At 37.0% G+C, this 20,435-nt stretch overlaps 1 protein-coding gene across 5 annotated transcripts in view; it reads right to left on the bottom strand.

Annotated features, from left to right (window-relative positions):
- Positions 1-20,435, bottom strand: part of LOC309486803 (diacylglycerol kinase delta) — a 65,825-nt gene that overhangs the window by 3,780 nt on the left and 41,610 nt on the right. For 3 of the 5 annotated variants that reach the window (XM_082154262.1, XM_082154258.1, XM_082154259.1), the window contains 23 exons: positions 18,035-18,145; positions 17,847-17,927; positions 17,625-17,729; positions 16,154-16,286; positions 15,782-15,888; positions 15,577-15,702; positions 15,223-15,325; positions 14,372-14,531; positions 14,002-14,110; positions 12,242-12,381; positions 12,064-12,148; positions 11,786-11,871; positions 11,546-11,645; positions 11,003-11,207; positions 10,525-10,623; positions 9,011-9,101; positions 7,978-8,085; positions 7,697-7,793; positions 7,260-7,367; positions 6,341-6,454; positions 5,731-5,865; positions 3,807-3,967; positions 3,398-3,512 (listed from right to left, as the gene is read on the bottom strand). In XM_082154262.1, coding sequence (XP_082010388.1) covers positions 3,398-3,512; positions 3,807-3,967; positions 5,731-5,865; positions 6,341-6,454; positions 7,260-7,367; positions 7,697-7,793; positions 7,978-8,085; positions 9,011-9,101; positions 10,525-10,623; positions 11,003-11,207; positions 11,546-11,645; positions 11,786-11,871; positions 12,064-12,148; positions 12,242-12,381; positions 14,002-14,110; positions 14,372-14,531; positions 15,223-15,325; positions 15,577-15,702; positions 15,782-15,888; positions 16,154-16,286; positions 17,625-17,729; positions 17,847-17,927; positions 18,035-18,145 — 2,679 coding nt within the window. Of the gene's footprint in view, positions 1-3,397; positions 3,513-3,806; positions 3,968-5,730; positions 5,866-6,340; positions 6,455-7,259; positions 7,368-7,696; positions 7,794-7,977; positions 8,086-9,010; positions 9,102-10,524; positions 10,624-11,002; positions 11,208-11,545; positions 11,646-11,785; positions 11,872-12,063; positions 12,149-12,241; positions 12,382-14,001; positions 14,111-14,371; positions 14,532-15,222; positions 15,326-15,576; positions 15,703-15,781; positions 15,889-16,153; positions 16,287-16,444; positions 16,867-17,624; positions 17,730-17,846; positions 17,928-18,034; positions 18,146-20,435 lie in introns of those variants that run through there. The other 2 variants (XM_082154261.1, XM_082154260.1) reach the window with 2 other exon arrangements.

The following is a 20,435-nucleotide window of genomic DNA, read 5'->3' on the forward strand; positions in this document are numbered from 1 at the left end:
TAAACCTGCCATATATATTTTTTTTTTTTTTTTGAAGAACATTCAACTTAACTTATTTGTAATTGCTTCCTTGCTTGCTCAAGATGCTCTTTGGATCATTCTCAAATCGTGCTGGAGAACAGGATCATCAGGTTTTACACAAATGTGTGGAGTTCACAGTGCTCAAGCGATGTGATATACATACTGTATATTCACAAAATGTTGTGAATTCAGATAACGCATTAACTTATTTTTTTAGAAACTTTTACCATCTACTGTGTATTTTGCATCTATGTGATTTATCAAAAATGTTGAACTTGATGATAATTAAGTTGGCTTGGACCACTAAACTCAGACTAAACCTTCAAACTGTTCTGACTCGAGTTGCTTGCTCTTTTCAGACTGATCAGACTAACGGTTTTCCTAAAATTGCTGATCAAAAATTGGAAAAATCCCATAGACTTTCATTGCGGAATGTTCAAACTGAGCCAAGACTATTTAAACTTCAACTGTATAAATTCAAATTTTGACAGTTGGAGAGGTTAGACTCAATCATCTGCCATTCTATATACTATTTCTAATTTATTGAGACTCATTTAATCTTTCTTTCTTTCTTTCTTTCTTTCTTTCTTTCTTTCTTTCTTTCTTTCTTTCTTTCTTTCTTTCTTTCTTTCTTTCTTCCAAACTAATCTATCTATCTATCTATCTATCTATCTATCTATCTATCTATCTATCTATCTATCTATCTATCTATCTATCTATCTATCTATCTATCTATCTATCTATCTATCTATCTACAGTGCCCTCCACAATTATTGAACCCCCTGGTAAATATGATCAAAATTGGCTGTAAAAAATAAATCTGCATCGATTATCCTTGTGATCTTTCATTCAAAAAATGTGAAAAATTCTAACCTTTCATTGAAGTAAAAGAATTGAAAGTGGGGGGAAATCACATTATGAAATAAATGTTTTTCTCCAAAACACGTTGGCCACAATTATTGAAACCCTTTTATTAAATACTTTTTGCAATCTCCTTTTGCCAAGATAACAGCTCTGAGTCTTCTTCTATAATGCCTGATGAGTTTGGAGAATAACTGACAAGAGATCAGAGACCATTCCTCCATACAGAATCTCTCCAGATCCTTCAGATTCCCAGATCCATGTTGGTGCTTCTCCTCTTCAGTTCAGCCCACTCATCAGGTCAGGGGACTGAGACGGTCATGGCAGAAGCTTCATTTTGTGCTCCACAACAAATTTTTGTTTTGATTTTGATGTTTGTTTTGGATCGTTGTCCTGATGGAAGATCCAACCACGGCATATTATAAGATTTCTAGCAGAAGGCGTCAGGTTTAGATTTTTTATCTGTTGATATTTGATAGAATCCACAATGCCATGTATCTGAACAAGAAGTCCAGGACCTCCAGCAGAAAAATATGCCCACAACATTAAAGATCCAATGGTATATTAAATTGTACACATGGGGTACTTTTTATCCTTGTGTTCACCAAACCCATCTAGTGTGTTTGCTGCCAAAAAGCTCTGTTTTAGTCTCATCTGACCACAGAACCCTGTGTTGTTTGAAGATCCAGTCGTGTCTGACAATTAAATTTGCTGGAATTTGTTTTTGGATGAGCGAGGAGGGTTTTTTTTAAACCCTCCCAAACAACATGTGGGGATGTAGGGGTTGTTTGATAATTTTTTTTTTTAGGCTTTCTGACCCCAAGACTCAACTAATCTCTGCAATTCTCCATCTGTGATCCTTGGAGAGTCTTTGGCCAGTCAAACTTTCATACTCGCCGTGCATTAAGACAGTATAGACACACGTCCTTTTCCTGTCAGATTCATAACATCTTTAGTTGGTTATAACTTCTTAATTATTGCCCTGATGGTCAAAATGGGGATTTTCAATTCTTTAGCTATTGTCTTACAGCCACTTTCTAGTTTGTGATGCTCAACAATCTTTTGCTACGCATCAGAACTATATTCTGTGGTTTTACTCATTGTGATGGATGATTAAGGGGATTTGGCCTTTGTGTTTCCTCATATTTAAACTTCTGTGAAACACGAAGTCATAGCTGGACAGTTTCATGTTCCTAGTCACCCTGGTGTACTAAAAAAGGTAAATATTAATGGGAATATACTTCAGAGATATTTTACTCGTAAAAAATTCTAGGGGTTTCAATAATTGTGGCCAACATGTTTTGGAGAAAAACATTTATTTCATAATGTGATTTCCCCCCACTTTCAATTCTTTTACTTCAATGAAAGGTTAGAATTTTGCACATTTTTTGAATGAAAGATCACAAGGATAATCGATGCAGATTTATTTTTTACAGCCAATTTTGATCATATTTACCAGGGGGTTCAATAATTGTGGAGGGCACTGTATCTATCTATCTATCTATCTATCTATCTTATATTTCTTTCTTTCTCTCTTTCTTTCTAACTCTAAACTAAATTCAAATTTTGACAGTTGGAGAGGCTCATCAGACTTCATTAGCTGCCATTCTATGTATTATTTCTAATCCATCGAGACTCAGGCTGTTTCTCAAAACCAAGAATGCAAAGAACGGACTTGTGTTCTTGGGGAGAACGCTCTTGCTAGTTGTTCTTGGAAGAATGAACTCACAAGGTGACGAGCACACAGAACGCTGCTGACAGTTTGAGACGATGTGTTCTTGCTGGTATTGCGCAATAATACCCCCGCACAGACGCCGTCTGCAGTACCCAAACATAACACGATTTAAATAACGGTTTAAACGGGTTAAATAACGGGTTTAATAGCGGGTTTAAATAACCCAAACATAACTCCTTCCTCGAATGCCGAAATGAATGCTGGGATATTTCTGCCGTCAAGTTCACACAAGTTCAACCGCTGCATCCTCTGTAAAATGGCCGTGTCAAGAACACTTCCGGGATTTTTAACCGTTCTTGCCAAAATGCAAACTTGTGTTTTGGGACAGTACTTGGGCAGCGAATGATGACGTTGCACAAGTTCACAAGAACACAAGTACAGACAAGAACGCATATTGAGAAACGGCCTCATTTTCCATTCTATCTAATGTTTCTAATCTATCTATCTCATAACAACCACCCAGAACACAATGGCAACCACCTAGCAACCATCCAGAACAATAATTAGATAATTTGATCGTTTTTCATGTGACGGCAACAAAATATTTGTAATTGTTATAAAAGGATCGAGAAAGACAAAATCAAGTAATAATGTAATACTTCAAACTACTTTAAACTTCTCGTCCAAACTTTTCCAAGCCAACTTAAAGTTTGTCTCTACGAACTTTCGCATCTATTTCAGTTCTGCCATACAAACAGAATGAAACAAGTGGAATGAATACATTTGTTAGGTGTTAAATGTAGTTGTTAAATATATTAGTTACAAGTGTGTTTTGCTCACCTCAGGGCTGGAGGGTTTGGAGGGGAAGGCTTCACTCAGGACCGCAGCACTGGCATTGACAGAATGAGCTAATTCCTGCTCCACCACCTTATGAGTCTTTGCCACTTCCCGGATCCTACAAAACATGATAACCACACATTCAGCAGCAGCATAACACATATTTTCTAAAATTACTTGTGAATCAATACAAGGAAGTGTCACATTTCTAAGAATTAGAAGTTACAGTTATGGGTGCGGTTTCAAGGTAAAATGGACACAGTTCATTTCTTTAATAGTCCTCAAATAGTTATGAAATAGCTTCTCACATACATATGCATTGATATTCACTGTGGTGTGATATTCCTGTTGGGTTACAAACAATTTTTGTGTAGGTGTCATGGACTCTTCATACAGGCACACACAGACACACCTGTATATGAGTGAGTCTGCCACTAAGCCAAGCTGCTGAACCTGTGCGCATTCCTCCTCCGTCAGATACTCCATGGACTGCTGGGAGTTCAGTCGGGGCCGGGCCGGGCGGCTGTCTCCTTTCCGCTTGTCTTCCCACGATTTCAGCGTGCTCTCGAATGCCTTGTGTCACAGCAACATACAATGTTGACAGAATGCAGAGCATCTACACTAAAGTTGAGTACAATGGCCTAGTTACTAGCCTCTGCCATTGATAACAATTATAATTAGTTTTTTGAGCACTAAATCAACATATTAGAATGACTTCTGAAGGATCATGTAACACTAGCTACATTTACATGGGTTGGATTTTGTTTGAATCCAAATATAGTGTTCACATGAACGCTAAATAAAGTGACCGGGTTTGGTTTGTGTGCAGATTTGATCTTTTTGACATGCGCACACTGCACGAATATACAGTTTCCCGCTGTTGTTGCATACTAACCATCCTCCTTTTCTTTGTTTTAAAAAGCAGACTTAATATTGATCTGTTTCAGGTCCTAATTAGGAGATGACAAGAACGTGAAGCTTTGTGCCGTGCTGCTTATATTATCAAGCAGTAAATACACCCCTTCCTGAGCCCAAAACAAGGCGTCTGTGGATGAGAGTCCGAAGACAAGGACTGTCCTGCAGCTCTTCACAGATGATGAGTGGAAGGAGATTTTTAGAATGACACCACAGTCATTTATGACACTTGATAACATGTTCTGTCTGAATACTCGATTCTGATTTGGCTGGAGGGTGTCCAACAAAACTGTTTAATGCACAGGTAGTTCCAAGTCAGTTTAATCACCGTTCTATATTAATGCACTGTTTTCACTGAAGCGCACACATACAAATGTTACTCGCACACAGAGAGCGGAGTTCGCGCTGCGCACACGCAAAACAGGAGTACAGAAACTTATCAAAGCTGTACCGCGACTTTTAGTTATACAATAGCTTCACTACTGAATTGCTACATTATATTTCTCAGCAATGAGGGGGTTACATCGCTATTTTGAAGTAATTCAACTCACAGTTTCTTTGTTAATAGAGAGAGAGAGAGAGAGAGAGAGAGAGAGAGAGAGAGAGAGAGAGAGAGAGAGAGAGAGAGAGAGAGAGAGAGAGACGCTAAACAGACGCAGGTACGCATATCTCATCTCTCTCTCTCTCTCTCTCTCGATAATTAATTCAACTAAATGCAATTCATTCATTCAAATACATGTAATCTTACTTTGTCTCTGTGTCTGATTCAAAGCGGGCAGAATGCTAGATCTAACGAGCCGTAACTGACGAAAATAACCATCAGGTTTACCCTTCTGGTCAAATATTGCGTTGCAAACATCAATAACAGCTTAAATTGTCAGTGCTGGCAAATGACCACGGTATAAGCAGGATAATCCACGGCTAGCAGTGAATTAAACTATTTTAATGTTAGGCAGTTATTTGCCTCCACGTCATGCATTAAAATAGTTTAATACACAGCTAGCCATGGATTATACCTTACATATTCAACAACAACAGCTCATCTAATACATCCTTACGCAATTTCTACGTCATTGCACACGCACACAACCTTTCAATTTCGGGTTTAAATACGATCAATTGTTTACATTTCCTGTTTTAAAAAATGTTTCCAACCCCATACTTTTGAATGATAGTGTATGCATGTTCATCTGCAAAACTAAGCTGATAAAGCTTGTTTTTCTGGTCAAACTGACAGGAGGTTCTGCTGGTTAGGTTAGTCTACTGGGGACAGTAGATAACCAGTATCCCACAAGTGATCACGCAACACATAGGGGTGACTAGCAAAGCTGGTCTGTTCAGAAAGATTGACAAAGATTTTAAAGAAGATGAGCACACACACACACACACACACACACACACACACACACACACACACTGACCCGGTCTCTGGTGAGCATCTGGGCTCGGTTCTTGTGGACAATTTGGACGATGCCAGGAGGCTGAATCCAGGCCTCACCATCCACCTGCACAGGTACGCCTTCATCACCCAGGATGGTGATCTTCACCTGCCGACACTGAGGAAACAGCCAGTGTCAAAGCACATCCGAACTCATATGACTCATGTAAGAATAGTTTAAAAATGACATTAAATTACCAGATGATGCATATTATTAAATTATTTACCAGAAATGACCCATAAAAAAGTTCTCATAACATAAAACATATTTCAGTTCTGTATATTTCATTATATTTAATAAATTGAGTTTCATTTTACCACGGTGGAAAAACACTTTTCCCAGAATGCTCTAATTTACTCTCTTCAAAATGGAGTATAATTAGTCTAAATTACTGATGCAATCATTGTGTTGTCACAAAATTAGTTTTGGACTAATTTCTCCATTGTGTGACAGTTGAATTTCTTTGAATTGCAATTCAGTAAATTCCTCATCTTGTCACTATGATTCAAATTCCAGTTAGGGTGTAGTTGAATTTAATTTATATTCCAACCCGTGAACTGTTAAATTCTGCATTGTATCCTAGTGTTCAGACCTGTGTGATGCGGTGATGTTGTAGGTTGATGACTCGAGACATGGCCATCTGCATGCTGCCGAACACAGCCACCACTTCCAGCTTCTTATCATCAAACGATGGAGCTCCATAATTCTACACAAACAAATACAATGGCAGACAATATTTCATAACGTCCACCGTTGAACCACATCCTCATCATCTGAACTATTCTTTATTTACACAAGTCTATATCTATCTATCTAAATATATATGTTAAGATAAGAAGCTTGAAACATGAGACACAGGAAAGACCAGATGTCTTATGTGTGCACTCAGATTCTTTCCTGTAAATTGGAAAACCATGATATAATTTCCCAGTAAGAATCAGTTACCGTGACGCGAGTAAGATACTGATCAGATATCCAAACAGCATCACTCCAGGTTGGCTATCCTCTGTAATATATGTATTTAAAAAATAAATAAAATTGCACTGTGTCCTTAAAGCTACAATATGTGTTTCTTTACATATTGAAATAAATGTTTCTATATACTAGACTTCAGTGTACTGTAAATTATCATACTTGTTACATTTGCACTGCTCTTTTACACTCTCATCTTTTTCTATTTTCCACCATTTATTCGCCACACCAGTTTCATATTGCTTCCTGTTTATTCGCCACAATGCATTTTGAAAAATGATGAAAGGATATTGATGGATTGAATGGTTGTAAATATGGTTGATGCATTCTGAAAGTCACATTTGCAGGAAGAAAGTCTGGCCAGGAGCCATTGTTTATTGACAGCTCAGAACATTAAAAAGATGCACTGAGGATAAATGAAAGGCACAGACTCATCTGTTCAACTCTGAGCTGATTTTTCACTTTGTTGAACTGAACTGCCCTCTGGAAAGTAAAGTTATAAGTTCTGAACTGAAATTCGGTTTCATTGATGGACTCACATTGTCCTCTTTGGTGCCACCCCAGAAATTAATGCCTCCTGCATAGCTGGGGATGTTCAAAACGGCAAGACCCTGAAGACTCGGCAAGGACATGGGCACTCCATCACACTGCACACAAATAGAGAGAGAGAGAGAGAGAGAGAGAGAGAGAGAGAGAGAGAGAGAGAGAGAGAGAGAGAGAGAGAGAGATACATGAAGTAATGTACAGCTTCTCAGAACAACGTTTGAAACATGAAACCATAACCACTTAGATGAAAAGTACATCTACACATAAACACACAGTGACAAAGCATCATTCAAAGTGTGTGAAGGGAAGTAAATGGCACAAAGAGTACTTCCTCTTCCCCTTAAAGGTCAGAAAAGGGAGAAATGTATTCAGCCCAAATGTCAGCATCTTGCATTCCCTTTCTCTCTGTCTATCCAACACATGCTCATACCTCAAGCTGGACTCTTTGTTCCAGGTTCTTGTAAGTTTTCTGCACCAGTTCTTTGGTCCCTAGCACTCCATACCACATCATGTTTTTAGTGCGACTACTGTGGGAAAAAAAAGAATGAAATTTCACTGTTTTAGTCAGCATTATATAAACAACATTTTCACTGAAAAAACCAACAACATTAAAGCAAAACTGTAACTAATAATGCCACATCTCTGCAAGACATTTTCATTCGGATTTAATGGATTATATTCAGCAATTATCAAACATTTCTTCTTTCTTACCTGCACTTTTTTGGGTGCTCATCTCTCTTGTTGTTGAACTCCAAAGATATTTTGGCATCCAGCCCGATCCCAAAATAGTTATTCATCACACACTTTTCTGTGCACTGCCTGTGGAACAGAGAGACAAGCAGGATGCCTTGTCTGAGTCACAAAAGGACTGACTTATGAATAAAAAAAGATTTTTGAAGTGCTAAATAAACAGAAAAGGTGGATGTATTCGTCATACATCATTCACAAGGAAAATGTATTCATTTATAGATGAAATTGTTGCAATGTCACATAAGCAACTGTCTCTTATAGTGATGGATATGAGGAGTGCTAAGCTTCTAATGATCTATTAAGCATTATATAATACATTAATAAAGATATCTAATTCTAATAATGTTGTTATTTTATTCTAGTCAAGAATCCTGAAAAAAGTAGATCACAGTTTCCACAAAAAATATAAAGCAGCTGTTTGCAACATTGATAATAATACTAAAAAATTCTTAAGCACTAAATCAGCATATTAGAATGATTTCTGAAGAATCATGTGACACTAAAGACTGGAGTAATGATGCTGAAAATCCAGCGTTGCCATCACAGGAATAAATTACATTTTAAAATAGAAAACAGTTATTTTAAATTGTGATAATATTTCACAATATTACTGTTTTTTACTGTAACTGTCAAATAAATGCAGCCTTGGTGAGCATAAGAGACTACTTTCAAAAACATTAAAAATATTACATTTTCAGCTAATCTAGAACAACTCTTTTCAGCTCTATAATTATGTAAATAATGCTAACATTGCAAACGTGAGCCCTACAGCCTGTAAATGGAAACATAAAGGCCTGGGATAAAAACAGATTTATGTCCACAGAGACTTTGATGGACTTGTGTGTTGGTGAGTGGAATAGCAAACACTGTGGTATATTACACTGTCAACATGGTTTTAGAGCTACTGGAACCTCAGATGTCATTACTGCACTTCTCTGGAGAAAGATAAGAGCCATGTGTGTATGTGTGTGTGTGTGCGTTTGCACAGTCTTACACAGACTCTTCAGAGAAAAGCACAGTGCTGAAGCTCTCTGACTTCTCCAGTAATATAGGGGTTGTAGTGGTTGGACTCAATGTGTTTTGACCTGTCAATGAAATAAAGCAATCGAAGAGTGAGAGAGTGATGTGCAAAATGCAGCCAAGAAAAAAACCTAAAAAACCTCATGAACAGTAAAAAAAAAAAAAAAAAGCTTTTGAATTTTCTTTCTTTTTTTTCTTTCTTTTTTCAATAAGTGGTTGAATGAACTGAAATGATCTACTTTTAGATATAAGTTCATGCTACTACTTATTTTTGGTAGTTTCAATTCAATTATTTTGTGTATGATGTACTCCTTGAAAATTATTCAAAGCTTAATATAATTATGACTAGCTTACTTAAATTTAGTTGTGTAAGACTATCTTTGTCTTAATTTGACATATACATACAGTAAATCCAATGAGTTAAATAATGTGAGAAAACAGATTTTGTTAAACCATTTGAGTTTAAATATTTGAGCACTGTGAACTGTAAATTTAAAGTCTAATAAAAAGAATATTTCTTATAACTAAATAAAACTCTTTACTTGTTACTAAATGTTACTTGAGTAACACCCTACGTAACTGATTTGAGTTAAACCAATTAAACACACATTATTTAACACAAACAAATCTCTTAAAGTCTATAGCACTACCCAAAGTATTTGAGTAGTTTACATGTGAATTTGAAGTTAAGAAAACTCATTTCCAGTTGACTGAACAAATACTTGTCAATTAAAGCTAAAGTTATTTTCTTTGAAAGAATTCAAATGAAACGAAGCTCACTTGATTACACACATTTGTTTAGTAACACTGACAAGAGTAGATTTAGTAAAAACTAGCATCAGTGAAAGAATTTTTTCAGAGTACTCATTTCATGCGTTCATGTATCAGTGATTCATTTCGAGAAATATTACATAAAAATCTAAATATTTTCTAAATCAAAATGTATATAAAAATAAATAAATAAAACAGTTCTTCATGCAAAACGGGTTTAGTGCTGCCATTTATGTGAGCTAATGCAGTGTTATGCATGTTGATATAGTTGATGTTAATTAACTCTGTTGCTCCTTCAAGTGATCCTTGGCCTTTTCTTTTTTCACATCTCCCTGCTCACAAAGACAGTTCTGAGGGATGACCTTTTCTAGACAGTGTCTGGGTTGCATGATGTAGTTTTTTACTTCCACCAGGGCATGCAAACACATAGTTATATTGCATCCTCATAATTAAATTTTATGTCTTTTGTATTTGCAATGCTCTTAAGTCTTAATTTCTATAGCTGACCTTCATATTCACAATGAGTAATGATCCTCTAACTGTGGGGTTTTTATTCAGGGACTTTGGTGGTTGATTCTCAGGTTGAGGCCAACTGCAATTTTCATGCAATTGTGCTAAGAATATCTTTAATTGATCAAAATGCCAATGTTTGAATGAGCTACAGTAGAGATAAGAATTTGCAGTGGAAAATGTAATCGATAAGAGTTTGTCACTCACGTGGCTCTGCCTCTTTGAGGTCCTCACTGCTGCCTCTTTTGATTGATGAGGAGGATGACATTCTCTGTACCTGTGTGTGTCTGTTCTGCTCATCCACCACTGAAAGAAAGCAATCAATAGCAATCTAATTAAATATTGGGTAAGGTTTCCCAGAAGCCACTGTAACATGCGTGTACATTCCTGTATCTGCAAACCACAGATTTGAGTTTTATCTTATTTAAATACAATAGCGTTAAACACAGTAAAAAAAGTAAAATGTTAATTACTGAAGCCTTTTCGTGTTTTTCTCTCTGGGCATGTTTTGAAAATGTTATCTCAAAAATATCTTCATGAAGTACAGAAGTTTTGCCTAAGAGTACTATACAATGCTTGAATTATTTTATTTTTTATGCTTATTCTATGTATTCTAACACTGGCCCAAAATCCAATGACTTTCCACTTCCACAGATGAATGCACTCATATATTGTAAAGAATTACCCTTTTCTGCCTGATCTATGATTTGTCGGAGTGCTTTCTTTAGGCTGTTGGCCCTCAGCATCAGCTGCTCTCTTGATCTGAAGGGTCTGGACTGATCAGTGTCGCTCTGGTCTGGTGAGATGGGCCCGGCTGGTACCAGCTGGGCACTGGTGTCTTCGCTGAGAGCCTTAACCAAAGAGTCCAGCTTCTCGTTCAACATGGCACACTGAGATAGACACACACGCACAAATCCAAACAGTTTATAAAGAACCAAACACATTTAACTCTTTATCTGAATCTTCATTTAACTGTTTATTTGACTGTTTGTTTAGCTCTTCATTTAATCTTTTGACTGCTAATTCACCCATTATTAAACTGTTCATTTGGCTCATCGTGTGTTGATTTGACTTAATATTTGTTTGTTCCATTGGCTTATTATTTGACTGTTCGTTTAACTCATCACTTGTCTATTTAACCATTCACATGTTCTTTTGGCTAATTGTTGAACTGTTTGCTCACAATAACTGAAAAATAAAATAAAATCACCTTTAAAATCAGCTTTACCTTTTTTGCCATAGCATCGGCCTCCTCTTTATTCTCTGTGGCCCGTTCATAAGCTTTGCCGACCTCAGCCACAAACTCATTAACTGTTCCACAAAGAAACCTGTGAATGAAAGAGATAGGAATAAATAATGTAGAGGTTCAAAAGGATTTTTTAAAAATTAAAAAACTAAAAGAATTATATTCATATTCTATAAACATAACCTGCACGTGTTCATAAACAAAAATCAACTGTTTACTCACTTAGCAGATGATATAACGTCACTGTGTTTGTCAGAGTCCAGGATTTTGGTCAAGTGAGTGGCAACAGAATCAGCATATTGTGTAATCTGGATTTTAAAAACATTTAAAAACAGAAAATCTCATTTAAATACAATTTAAGATTTTATTTGTTTTTAAAGAAGTAGCACTACCATGCCATTTATTTGATGAAAAATACAGAAAAAACAGTGATACTGTGAAATATTATTACAATTTAAAAGTACTGTTCTCTTAGTAAATGCTTAAGAAATAAAGGTCACCTGTAGGGGGGAGTCTAATGGGTCCTCCTCCTTTAAAATCGCTGGAGTCTGTTTGGTGGGCACTTCATAGGTCATCACACTCCATCTGTGACACACATTCAGGAACCGAGAGATGAGTTTGATGAGAGTCATTCATCCACTCATTCATTCATTCTCCTTCTTTCTATTTGTCTCTCACCTGTCCAGCATCTTGGTTGTAGCTCTCTCCAGTTTCTCCAGTATCTGTAGCAGCTGAGCATCATCATCACAGAGTCCTCCCCAGCCCAGCACACGTGCCAGGTCATTTCCTGTGCCCAGCGGTAACACGCCCAGCTGGCACTGTTACACACACAACACAACACAATAAGAGTGTATTTCTGGATACTTCTAGAGCTAAAGACGACAATATAAAAATGGACCACATGTAAAATACCATTCAAGAGGTTTTAAAAATCAATCAAATCAAATCAAATACTATATCATACACATTTTCTACCATTTAATATGTCTTTTAAAATGTTTTAAACCTTGTACAATATGATACACAAATTACTGTAAACTTTATGAATTAAATAAGGACCAAATCCAATAGCTGCGTTGCCGTCTCTGTGCGTCTCTCAGAAATCAGAGCTTTGACAAGAGTAATATCAACTAAGATACAACATCACACACATTTTTTTACTACTTGATATGTTTGTTTAAATGTTTTAAACCTTAAACAATATGATATGTTTCTCTGACTCTCTCCCAGAGACGGGAGGCATTTACGTATTCTTTATAATTAGTTCAGATTTGCATTTGTATGGATAGTAAAAGTTGTTTTATCAGTTTTTAACTATTGAACATTTTCTTTCATGTTCTCTAATCAGCTATTTTATATAGAGTCTTTTTATTTGAGGTTGTGGATGAATCCTCTGTAAATAAAAAATAAAAAATATATATTTTACCTGTTTATTTAATATTTAGAATTATTGTTTTAATTAGAAGATACATTTCAATACATTTTATAATTATATATAAAACATTTTTGGTTACACTTTATTTTAAGGTGTCATTATTACAGTGTAATTATATATTTAAGTACTGTGAATAATAATAAGTAACTACATTCCTTACTATATGGTTAGGGTAGGATTAGGGTTCGGTTGAGGGTTAGTTGCATGTAATTATGCATAATTTACTGTTAATACTATGGTAAGTACTTGTAACATATGTAACAAGGACACTGTAAAATAAAGCGTTACCAATTTTTTTACGAGTTATACAAGGCATTTGTTAAATGAAAACTAAGGGACCAAAATTACACTTAAAACGGGCTTCTTATGCAATTTTACGAACTTCCGGTTGAAGCCCTGCCCACTTCCGGATTTATTAAGATTGTTAGAAATACAGATAAAGATACAGATATTGGCTCCGTTGCACTAGCCTGGTAATACCAGACTCTGATACTTCACTTTGCTTCGTATACAGAGTCTGGAAGGGCATAATAGAGAAGTGTTTTCTCTCTCGCGGGGGGGCGCTTGTCTGAAGTTTAAAATCATTGGTTACCCGTAAGCCAATCACATAACGTTTGGTTATGGCGTGTGTTATGCGCATGCTCAGCCGCATCTAACTTCCACTGTAAACGCATGTATGAAGCAAAAACTAAACCATCGAGCGAAATACCGGAGTGAACATGGCTGTGAATGACTTTTGCAGATTATGTGAAGTAAATCTACGCATCCACAGTACAATCAGCGTCTACGTCACGCCTCTCAGCCCGCCCTCTGTTCGTTGATTGGCCCGGCTGTTTTCAGGCCGGTGGAAAACTGAAAGATAGGCTGCTATCTCAGACTGACTACAGGAGCAAAATGAAATTAGCGGAAGTAGGAAGTCTGACGTAGTCAGGCTACCGTTGCACACCCCTAGTGCACATTTTCATAAGCTTTCATTAAAATACTTTATTCTGGTTATTCTGACCTGTTTGTGCAGGCTGAGTTTGTCCAGTTCAGAAAGAACCCAGCCCACGCTCCCATCTCCACCACACACTAGGATACGAAAGGTCTCAAACTTCTGGAAGAGGCGAAGCCTGTACACATCAACAAAAATAAAAAACAACAAATATGTCTCAGGGGGCAAATTCACATTGCCAACAAAATTGTACGTTCAAAACAGAATACTATTAAAAGCTGCACTAAGATTGAAAGTACATAATGATTGAGAATGTTACAGCAATCAGATAAACATGTTTTAAAAGCTAATCTAGAGTGAATGTTTCCTGACTCTTTAACTGCCTTACAAAGTCTTTTAATTGATATTGCAGTGTGCTATCAGCGGACGTTGATCTCACCCCAGCTGTGGGCCGCCGTTCATGAGGTCAAAGACCTGCGCCGGGTTCAGAAGCTGCCTAAACCTGCGCAGGAACTTGACGCCCTGGTTATCACCACTCTTACTGTTCACCAGCACCAGCAGAGGACTTGAGCAGGATGGAATGGTGGCCTTCCAGAAGCCTGCAGTGAGCAAGGGATGATGAAGAAGGACAATGGTGGGATTGGAGAGGGGGGAAGGAGAGTGGGAATAAGAGAAGGAGAGGAGAGGAAAAGAACTTGGGAGGGGTGTCATGTTTGGAAATGTAACCATCTTTAACCACTGTCTCTTTAAGAAAATTACTAACATTAAGAATGACTTTGTTCCCATAAAATCTCCAGATTAATGCAGTATGCAAAAGTTTGAGGTCTGTAAGATTCTTCTAATGTTTTTGAAATAAGTCTCTTATGCTCACCAAAGCTGCATGTACTTAATCAAAAATACAGTAAAAACTGTACAATTGTGAAATATTATTACAATTTAAAGTAACTGTTTTATATTTAAATTTTATTTTTAAAGATTCTTTAAGAAATAGAAAGTTAAAAAGAACAGCATTTATTTGAAAAATATTTTCATCTTTGCTAAATAAAAGTAATAATTTCTTTTGAAAAAAGAGAGAAATCGTACTGACCTCAAATCTTTGAATGGTAGTGTAAATATATATATTAAGTAATGAAATAACTGGAATAACATTTTATTCAATGGTATTTTTAACTGACACAGTGATAATTATACTTGATCTAAATAGTGTAATTCGCGACAAAAAACATATGACAATGTATACAAGCGTTATGGAGACAGCTAAGCTGATGCAGTTGCCAGGGCAACCCTTACCGTCAGAGTCGATGCTGTTGAGTGCAGTGGGTGGAATGATGGAGACCTTACACTGACCCAGAGGACAAACCTTTCCCAACTGCTCCTTACAGCTATTATGCACCTACACAGAGGGAATGTAAAGAGACATACATTATTGGCTACTCACAGACAGCTAACATCCATCAGTGTAACAGATGGAGACACACTGGTTACACAAGGTACACACCTGTATAAATTTGATGTCATAGTCTTTCCTGTAAACTGTGTTTATGTGGTATTTCTAGTTGTTATGTTTACAGAGTGAAGTGGGTATGATGCAATATTTTGTGTGTGTGTGATATACAGCACTGAGTGGGCAGGAAGGTGACGTACGATGGCTTTGCACCAGAGGCACCGCCAGTCCTGTAGTCGGCGGACGCTGCCACAGTTTCGATCACACACCACACACTTAGCACTAACCGGCAGGTTTCCCTCCAACCACTGGTGAGGCATTGACACCTGAATACACAAACATGCTAATTTAGGTACAGATTACCACTGAGACCATATGCATGTAGAATTTAAAAGATTGACTTACCCCATCCTCATCCTCAATTATGTCATTTCCTATGGACGCCAGAGTGGTCCACTTACAGTTATTTGTGGATCGTACGGCACAACGCTTGTGGGCTTTGAATTTACAAACTAACACACAAGCAGAGAAAAGATGACATTAAACAGGTCATCACTAGAACGTGATAACAGGCTGAATGTTCGCATTCATGAGTCATTGATTACGCACTAAACAAACAACGTCATTGTTCGTTCTACGAGCAGAATAAACAACGCATGAAAAGGTAAATGGCACCAAAAGGGCAAGTCCAAACAAATTGTTCATAATGAATGAGAGAGAGAGAAAAAAACAAATATGGGAAACATGAAAAAAAAAAAGCTTTGTGTTTATGTTTACCTTCACAAGAAAGACCATGAGAGGTGACCCCCGGCAGAGCCTCTCGACACACGTTGCAAAAGGTGGGCCGGGCGTGAGAGCAGGCGTACCAGTTATGCATCCCGGAGAAGTGCTCCATGTTAAACTGACTGGCCTGTGATCATAAAAATCATGTCAACATCACTGCATTATAAAAAAGAATACACATCCAAATAATAAGATCTACAGTGATTCTCAACCAGGGGCCTCAAGATGACCCATAGGCTACGTTCACACAGACAGTTTTTAAGATTGACAACTCCATTTACTTACAGGTGTGAGTTTCGAAATGTCCCGTTCAAACAACAACTTACAGTAGAATCTCGAATATGGTCTGTATGAACGTGCAACAGGAGTCAATCCAGTGTTCTCTTACCAGCAACAATAGCGACTGTGACCAAAGTAATATCAAAGATAGCGACGTCCATAAAACTGAAAAGTACTATCACTTTCGACATGACAAGAGTTCAATCCGTTAAATCTTCATTAACCAACAGCAGCTTTTATATCTACAGTAGGTGGAGAGCAGAGCTTTTGAGCCACGTGTGGAGCACAAAACTGACAGGAGCCGCTCCGGTAGAGGACAGTGACTGGATCTAAAACCTTCAGATGACATGGATCATATATCCATTTCTGTAAGTTACCAAAAGCAAAACCTCACACAAATACCCACAACAAACATTAGACACGCCTTTGTGCAGCGCAGAGCGGCTCTCTCGCACTGTGTGATGTGAAAGACAACTAGTGGTCCAATCAGGTTCCATTCACACAGTGCAGGTTTTCTGAGAATGCTGTTGTGAGTCCTGAAAATGTACAGGTGTGAGTTTGGTTATGGAATACTTGTTGTCACTCCCATAAATAACTGATCTCTGTGTGAACGTAACTGTATTAAAGACTCAAATGGAGGACTGACAACAGTGTTCTGTTGCTGTGTGAACATGGCCATAATGTTTTAAATTTTAATTTAAAATTAAGTAAATTCAATTCGAAGTAAATTCAAAAGTAATGTAATACAATTTTAAAATGCAATGGGCATTTTATATTATGTCAATCTCTAAAATATTTTATTGGGAAGAAATTATGAGCACTGAGGAGTAAAAAAGGCTAAGAACCACTGATATAGGGTCAAATACAACAAGCTACTGTTATAGACAAAGACTAGCCTGGGATCTGTTAGGAGTACTTTAAAAAAAAGCTTTGGCTCATGAAAAGCTCTAAAGATTTAAAAGTCACATGGATTGACACACTAACTACTTTACATCAATATTTCACATAAACACAATTAACAATTATATTAGTTAATCCTGTGGCTTTCATTTATTGATCACTTAACAAAGAGGGAAGATAAATCCATGTGAAGGAACATTAAACTGCCATTATGAGCATCAATACACATTAACTGAAGCTTTGAATGATTTTGGAGGGGTTTGAAGGTGAAGGTTCAGACACTGACCTCATAAGTCTCCCATTTCTGGACAGACTTCAAAGCACTGATCCAGTCTTCCATCTCCTTCCTGCTCTCCGCACACAACATCAGCTTACGGAATGGAGTAATAACCTGGGAGAGAACAAGAGATGATTGAGAAAAATGATTGAGATACCTACATAAAAATAGGCATGTCTAAAAATGGTTCACACGGTTTAAATAAAGCCATTGAAAAGAGGTTTTGCTTACTGTGAAACTGTTGTTGATGTTCTTGGTGCTGGTCTCGGCCACGCTGGCATCTGAGAGGTCGACCTCATCAAATATGAGAGACTACAACAATAAAGTAGCATGTTTTTGTCACAAACAAACACTGAAACAAGCACCTACATTCAGCACCACCTGAGGTTCAATCTACTCCAGAGGGGCCATGCTTTTACCTTTGAATCTTTGGCATAGTAGAGAGTCCTGCCTCGCAGTTTGAAATATCTCCTCTTCCATCTCTGAAAAGAGCTGGTCTGTTTGAGTAGAATACCCTCCTTTACACTCTTCTACAAAACAATGCAGAGAAAGAGAAAATAAATTTAAAACGTGTACAAGACAGCTATTGCAAATACAACGATTTGATTTGTTTTTATAATAGTGTTCTGTTCATGTATCCCTACTGCCACATTTTTGATAATGAAACATTTTCATGCCATGTTAGAACTGGCTATTTTTAGAAACTGCTTCACAGCCCAGTGGATTTACTGGTGTTCATAAATTGCTTCCTTTGCATGTGCATGAAATTCAGTTTTCAGTTTGTTATACTAAATCATAATAAGAAATGAACACACACAAACCCCTGCGGCTCCAACTTGCATTAGCAATCCTGTAGACCTACTTCAATAACAATGGCTTATCACCAGGCCCAGATGGAATTGTTGGACTTTTTTTCTGCTTTTTCTGGTTTTAAACATGATAAAATGTATTGAACAGAGCTTTATACTCTTACTGATAGACAAGAGTATAAAATTAGAAAGAATATATTATATTAAACAAACATGCATGGTTTGGTTAAAGGGATAGTTCACCCAAAAATTAAAATTCTGTCATCATTTACTCACCCTCAAGTTCCAAACCTGTATGAATTTCTTTCTTCTGCAGAACTCAAAAAGAAGATATTTATAAGAACATTTTACACCAAACAGTTGATAAAAATACTATGGAAGTGTTTGGTTAACCATATTCTTCAAAATATCTTCTTTTGTGTTCAGCAGAAGAAAGAAATTCATACAGGTTTGAAACTTGAGGGTGAGTAAATGTTGACAGAATTTTCATTTTTGGGTGAACTATCCGTTTAATAGCTTTGTCATTGATGGAATCTGGAAATCTGCAGAGATTTCTACTTCTCACTAAAGTATGATAACAGATTGTTAGTCACATTGTCAATGACTTCAGGGAAAACACTTATGTGGACTTGCATGTTTATTGGCACATTAAAACTATCTATCAGCCTCTGTCAGATTTACTATAACAACACAGTCAAAACCAGTTTCTCTCTCGAACACTTTCCTTCCTTTTTTGTTTCTAAGAAACACTGGTTTACTGTAAAGGCGTTACGGTAAAGCATTTAAAAAAACCTGATCTGTCACCCAGTGAAATTCCTGATTAAAGTGCCAACAACACTGAAGGAGGAGCTGCAACATTTCCATAAAGTTCACTATGGGCCTCAAAAACATGATCTGGTGTTCAATTCATGGCTGACTTTCATCATAAACCTTGACACTTTAATCTGGTCTGAAGGGCAGAGCAGCTAACAGACTTTCTAGACGTCATCAAATACATCTGTACTTGCACTTAAGCAGTACAATCGAATTACAATGTAGTTTGTCCTTGTCTAAACATGTAGGGGCATATTCTGTGCCCTCTGATAACGTCAGATGTGGATTTCATGAGTGTATCGTGGCAGAACACCGCCAGCAGCTCAGCAGTGAGACAGGCTGATGGGACAGAAACGACAGCATATCTGTCTCTCGTGGCTGTCAAACTGAAAACAAGGAGAGTGAGAGTGCTGTTGCTAATCATTAAGGAAATCAAAGTGAGTAACCTAGCCAGACAATATGCCAAGAGTCATGATGACGTACACATGGAGGGAGTGAATTCACAGAGACAATAAGAGACTGCACAAAAAACACCCTGCAAGGTCTAGTGGGAAATAAAGTATATCTGTACCTCACTGGCTACTTCACACTCTCCTAAAGGGACCACAATACATTAAACAAACTACCCTGAAATGTTACACAATATAATATAATATAATATAATATAATATAATATAATATAATATAATAATATAATATAATATAATATAATATAATATAATATAATATAATATAATATAATATAATATAATTTCTTATCATTTGAATAGAATAGAAATAGAATTAACGTGTACAAAATTGCATTTTAAATTTCATCATGAGTGCTCACACTTGACAATCAGATACACAGCTTTACATATTAAGGGCCAGATTTACTAACAGCTTGTGCCAGCACAAACACTCTTTTGGCGTTAAAAAACTACTGTCAGGATTTACTAAAGACACACAGTGAAAAGTTTGCGCTGAAAAGGCGTCGACACAGTTGTTTTTGCGGCTGTCCTAATTGCATATGCATTTGTAGGAGTTTCCATTTCAGACGAAAAATGTATGGGAGGAGAGCATTTAAATGAATCACGCAAGGTGATTTACTATGGTTTGCACTCACCAATGTACTGGTGTTTGTGCCATTATTTATCTACGTCTTAGACCAGACACTACCTGGTAGATTGCGTTAATCATTATGGAAATGATCTGACTG

The sequence above is a fragment of the Leuciscus leuciscus genome (assembly GCF_965113295.1).
Source record: "Leuciscus leuciscus genome assembly, chromosome: 2".
Classification (NCBI taxonomy): Eukaryota; Metazoa; Chordata; class Actinopteri; order Cypriniformes; family Leuciscidae; genus Leuciscus; species Leuciscus leuciscus.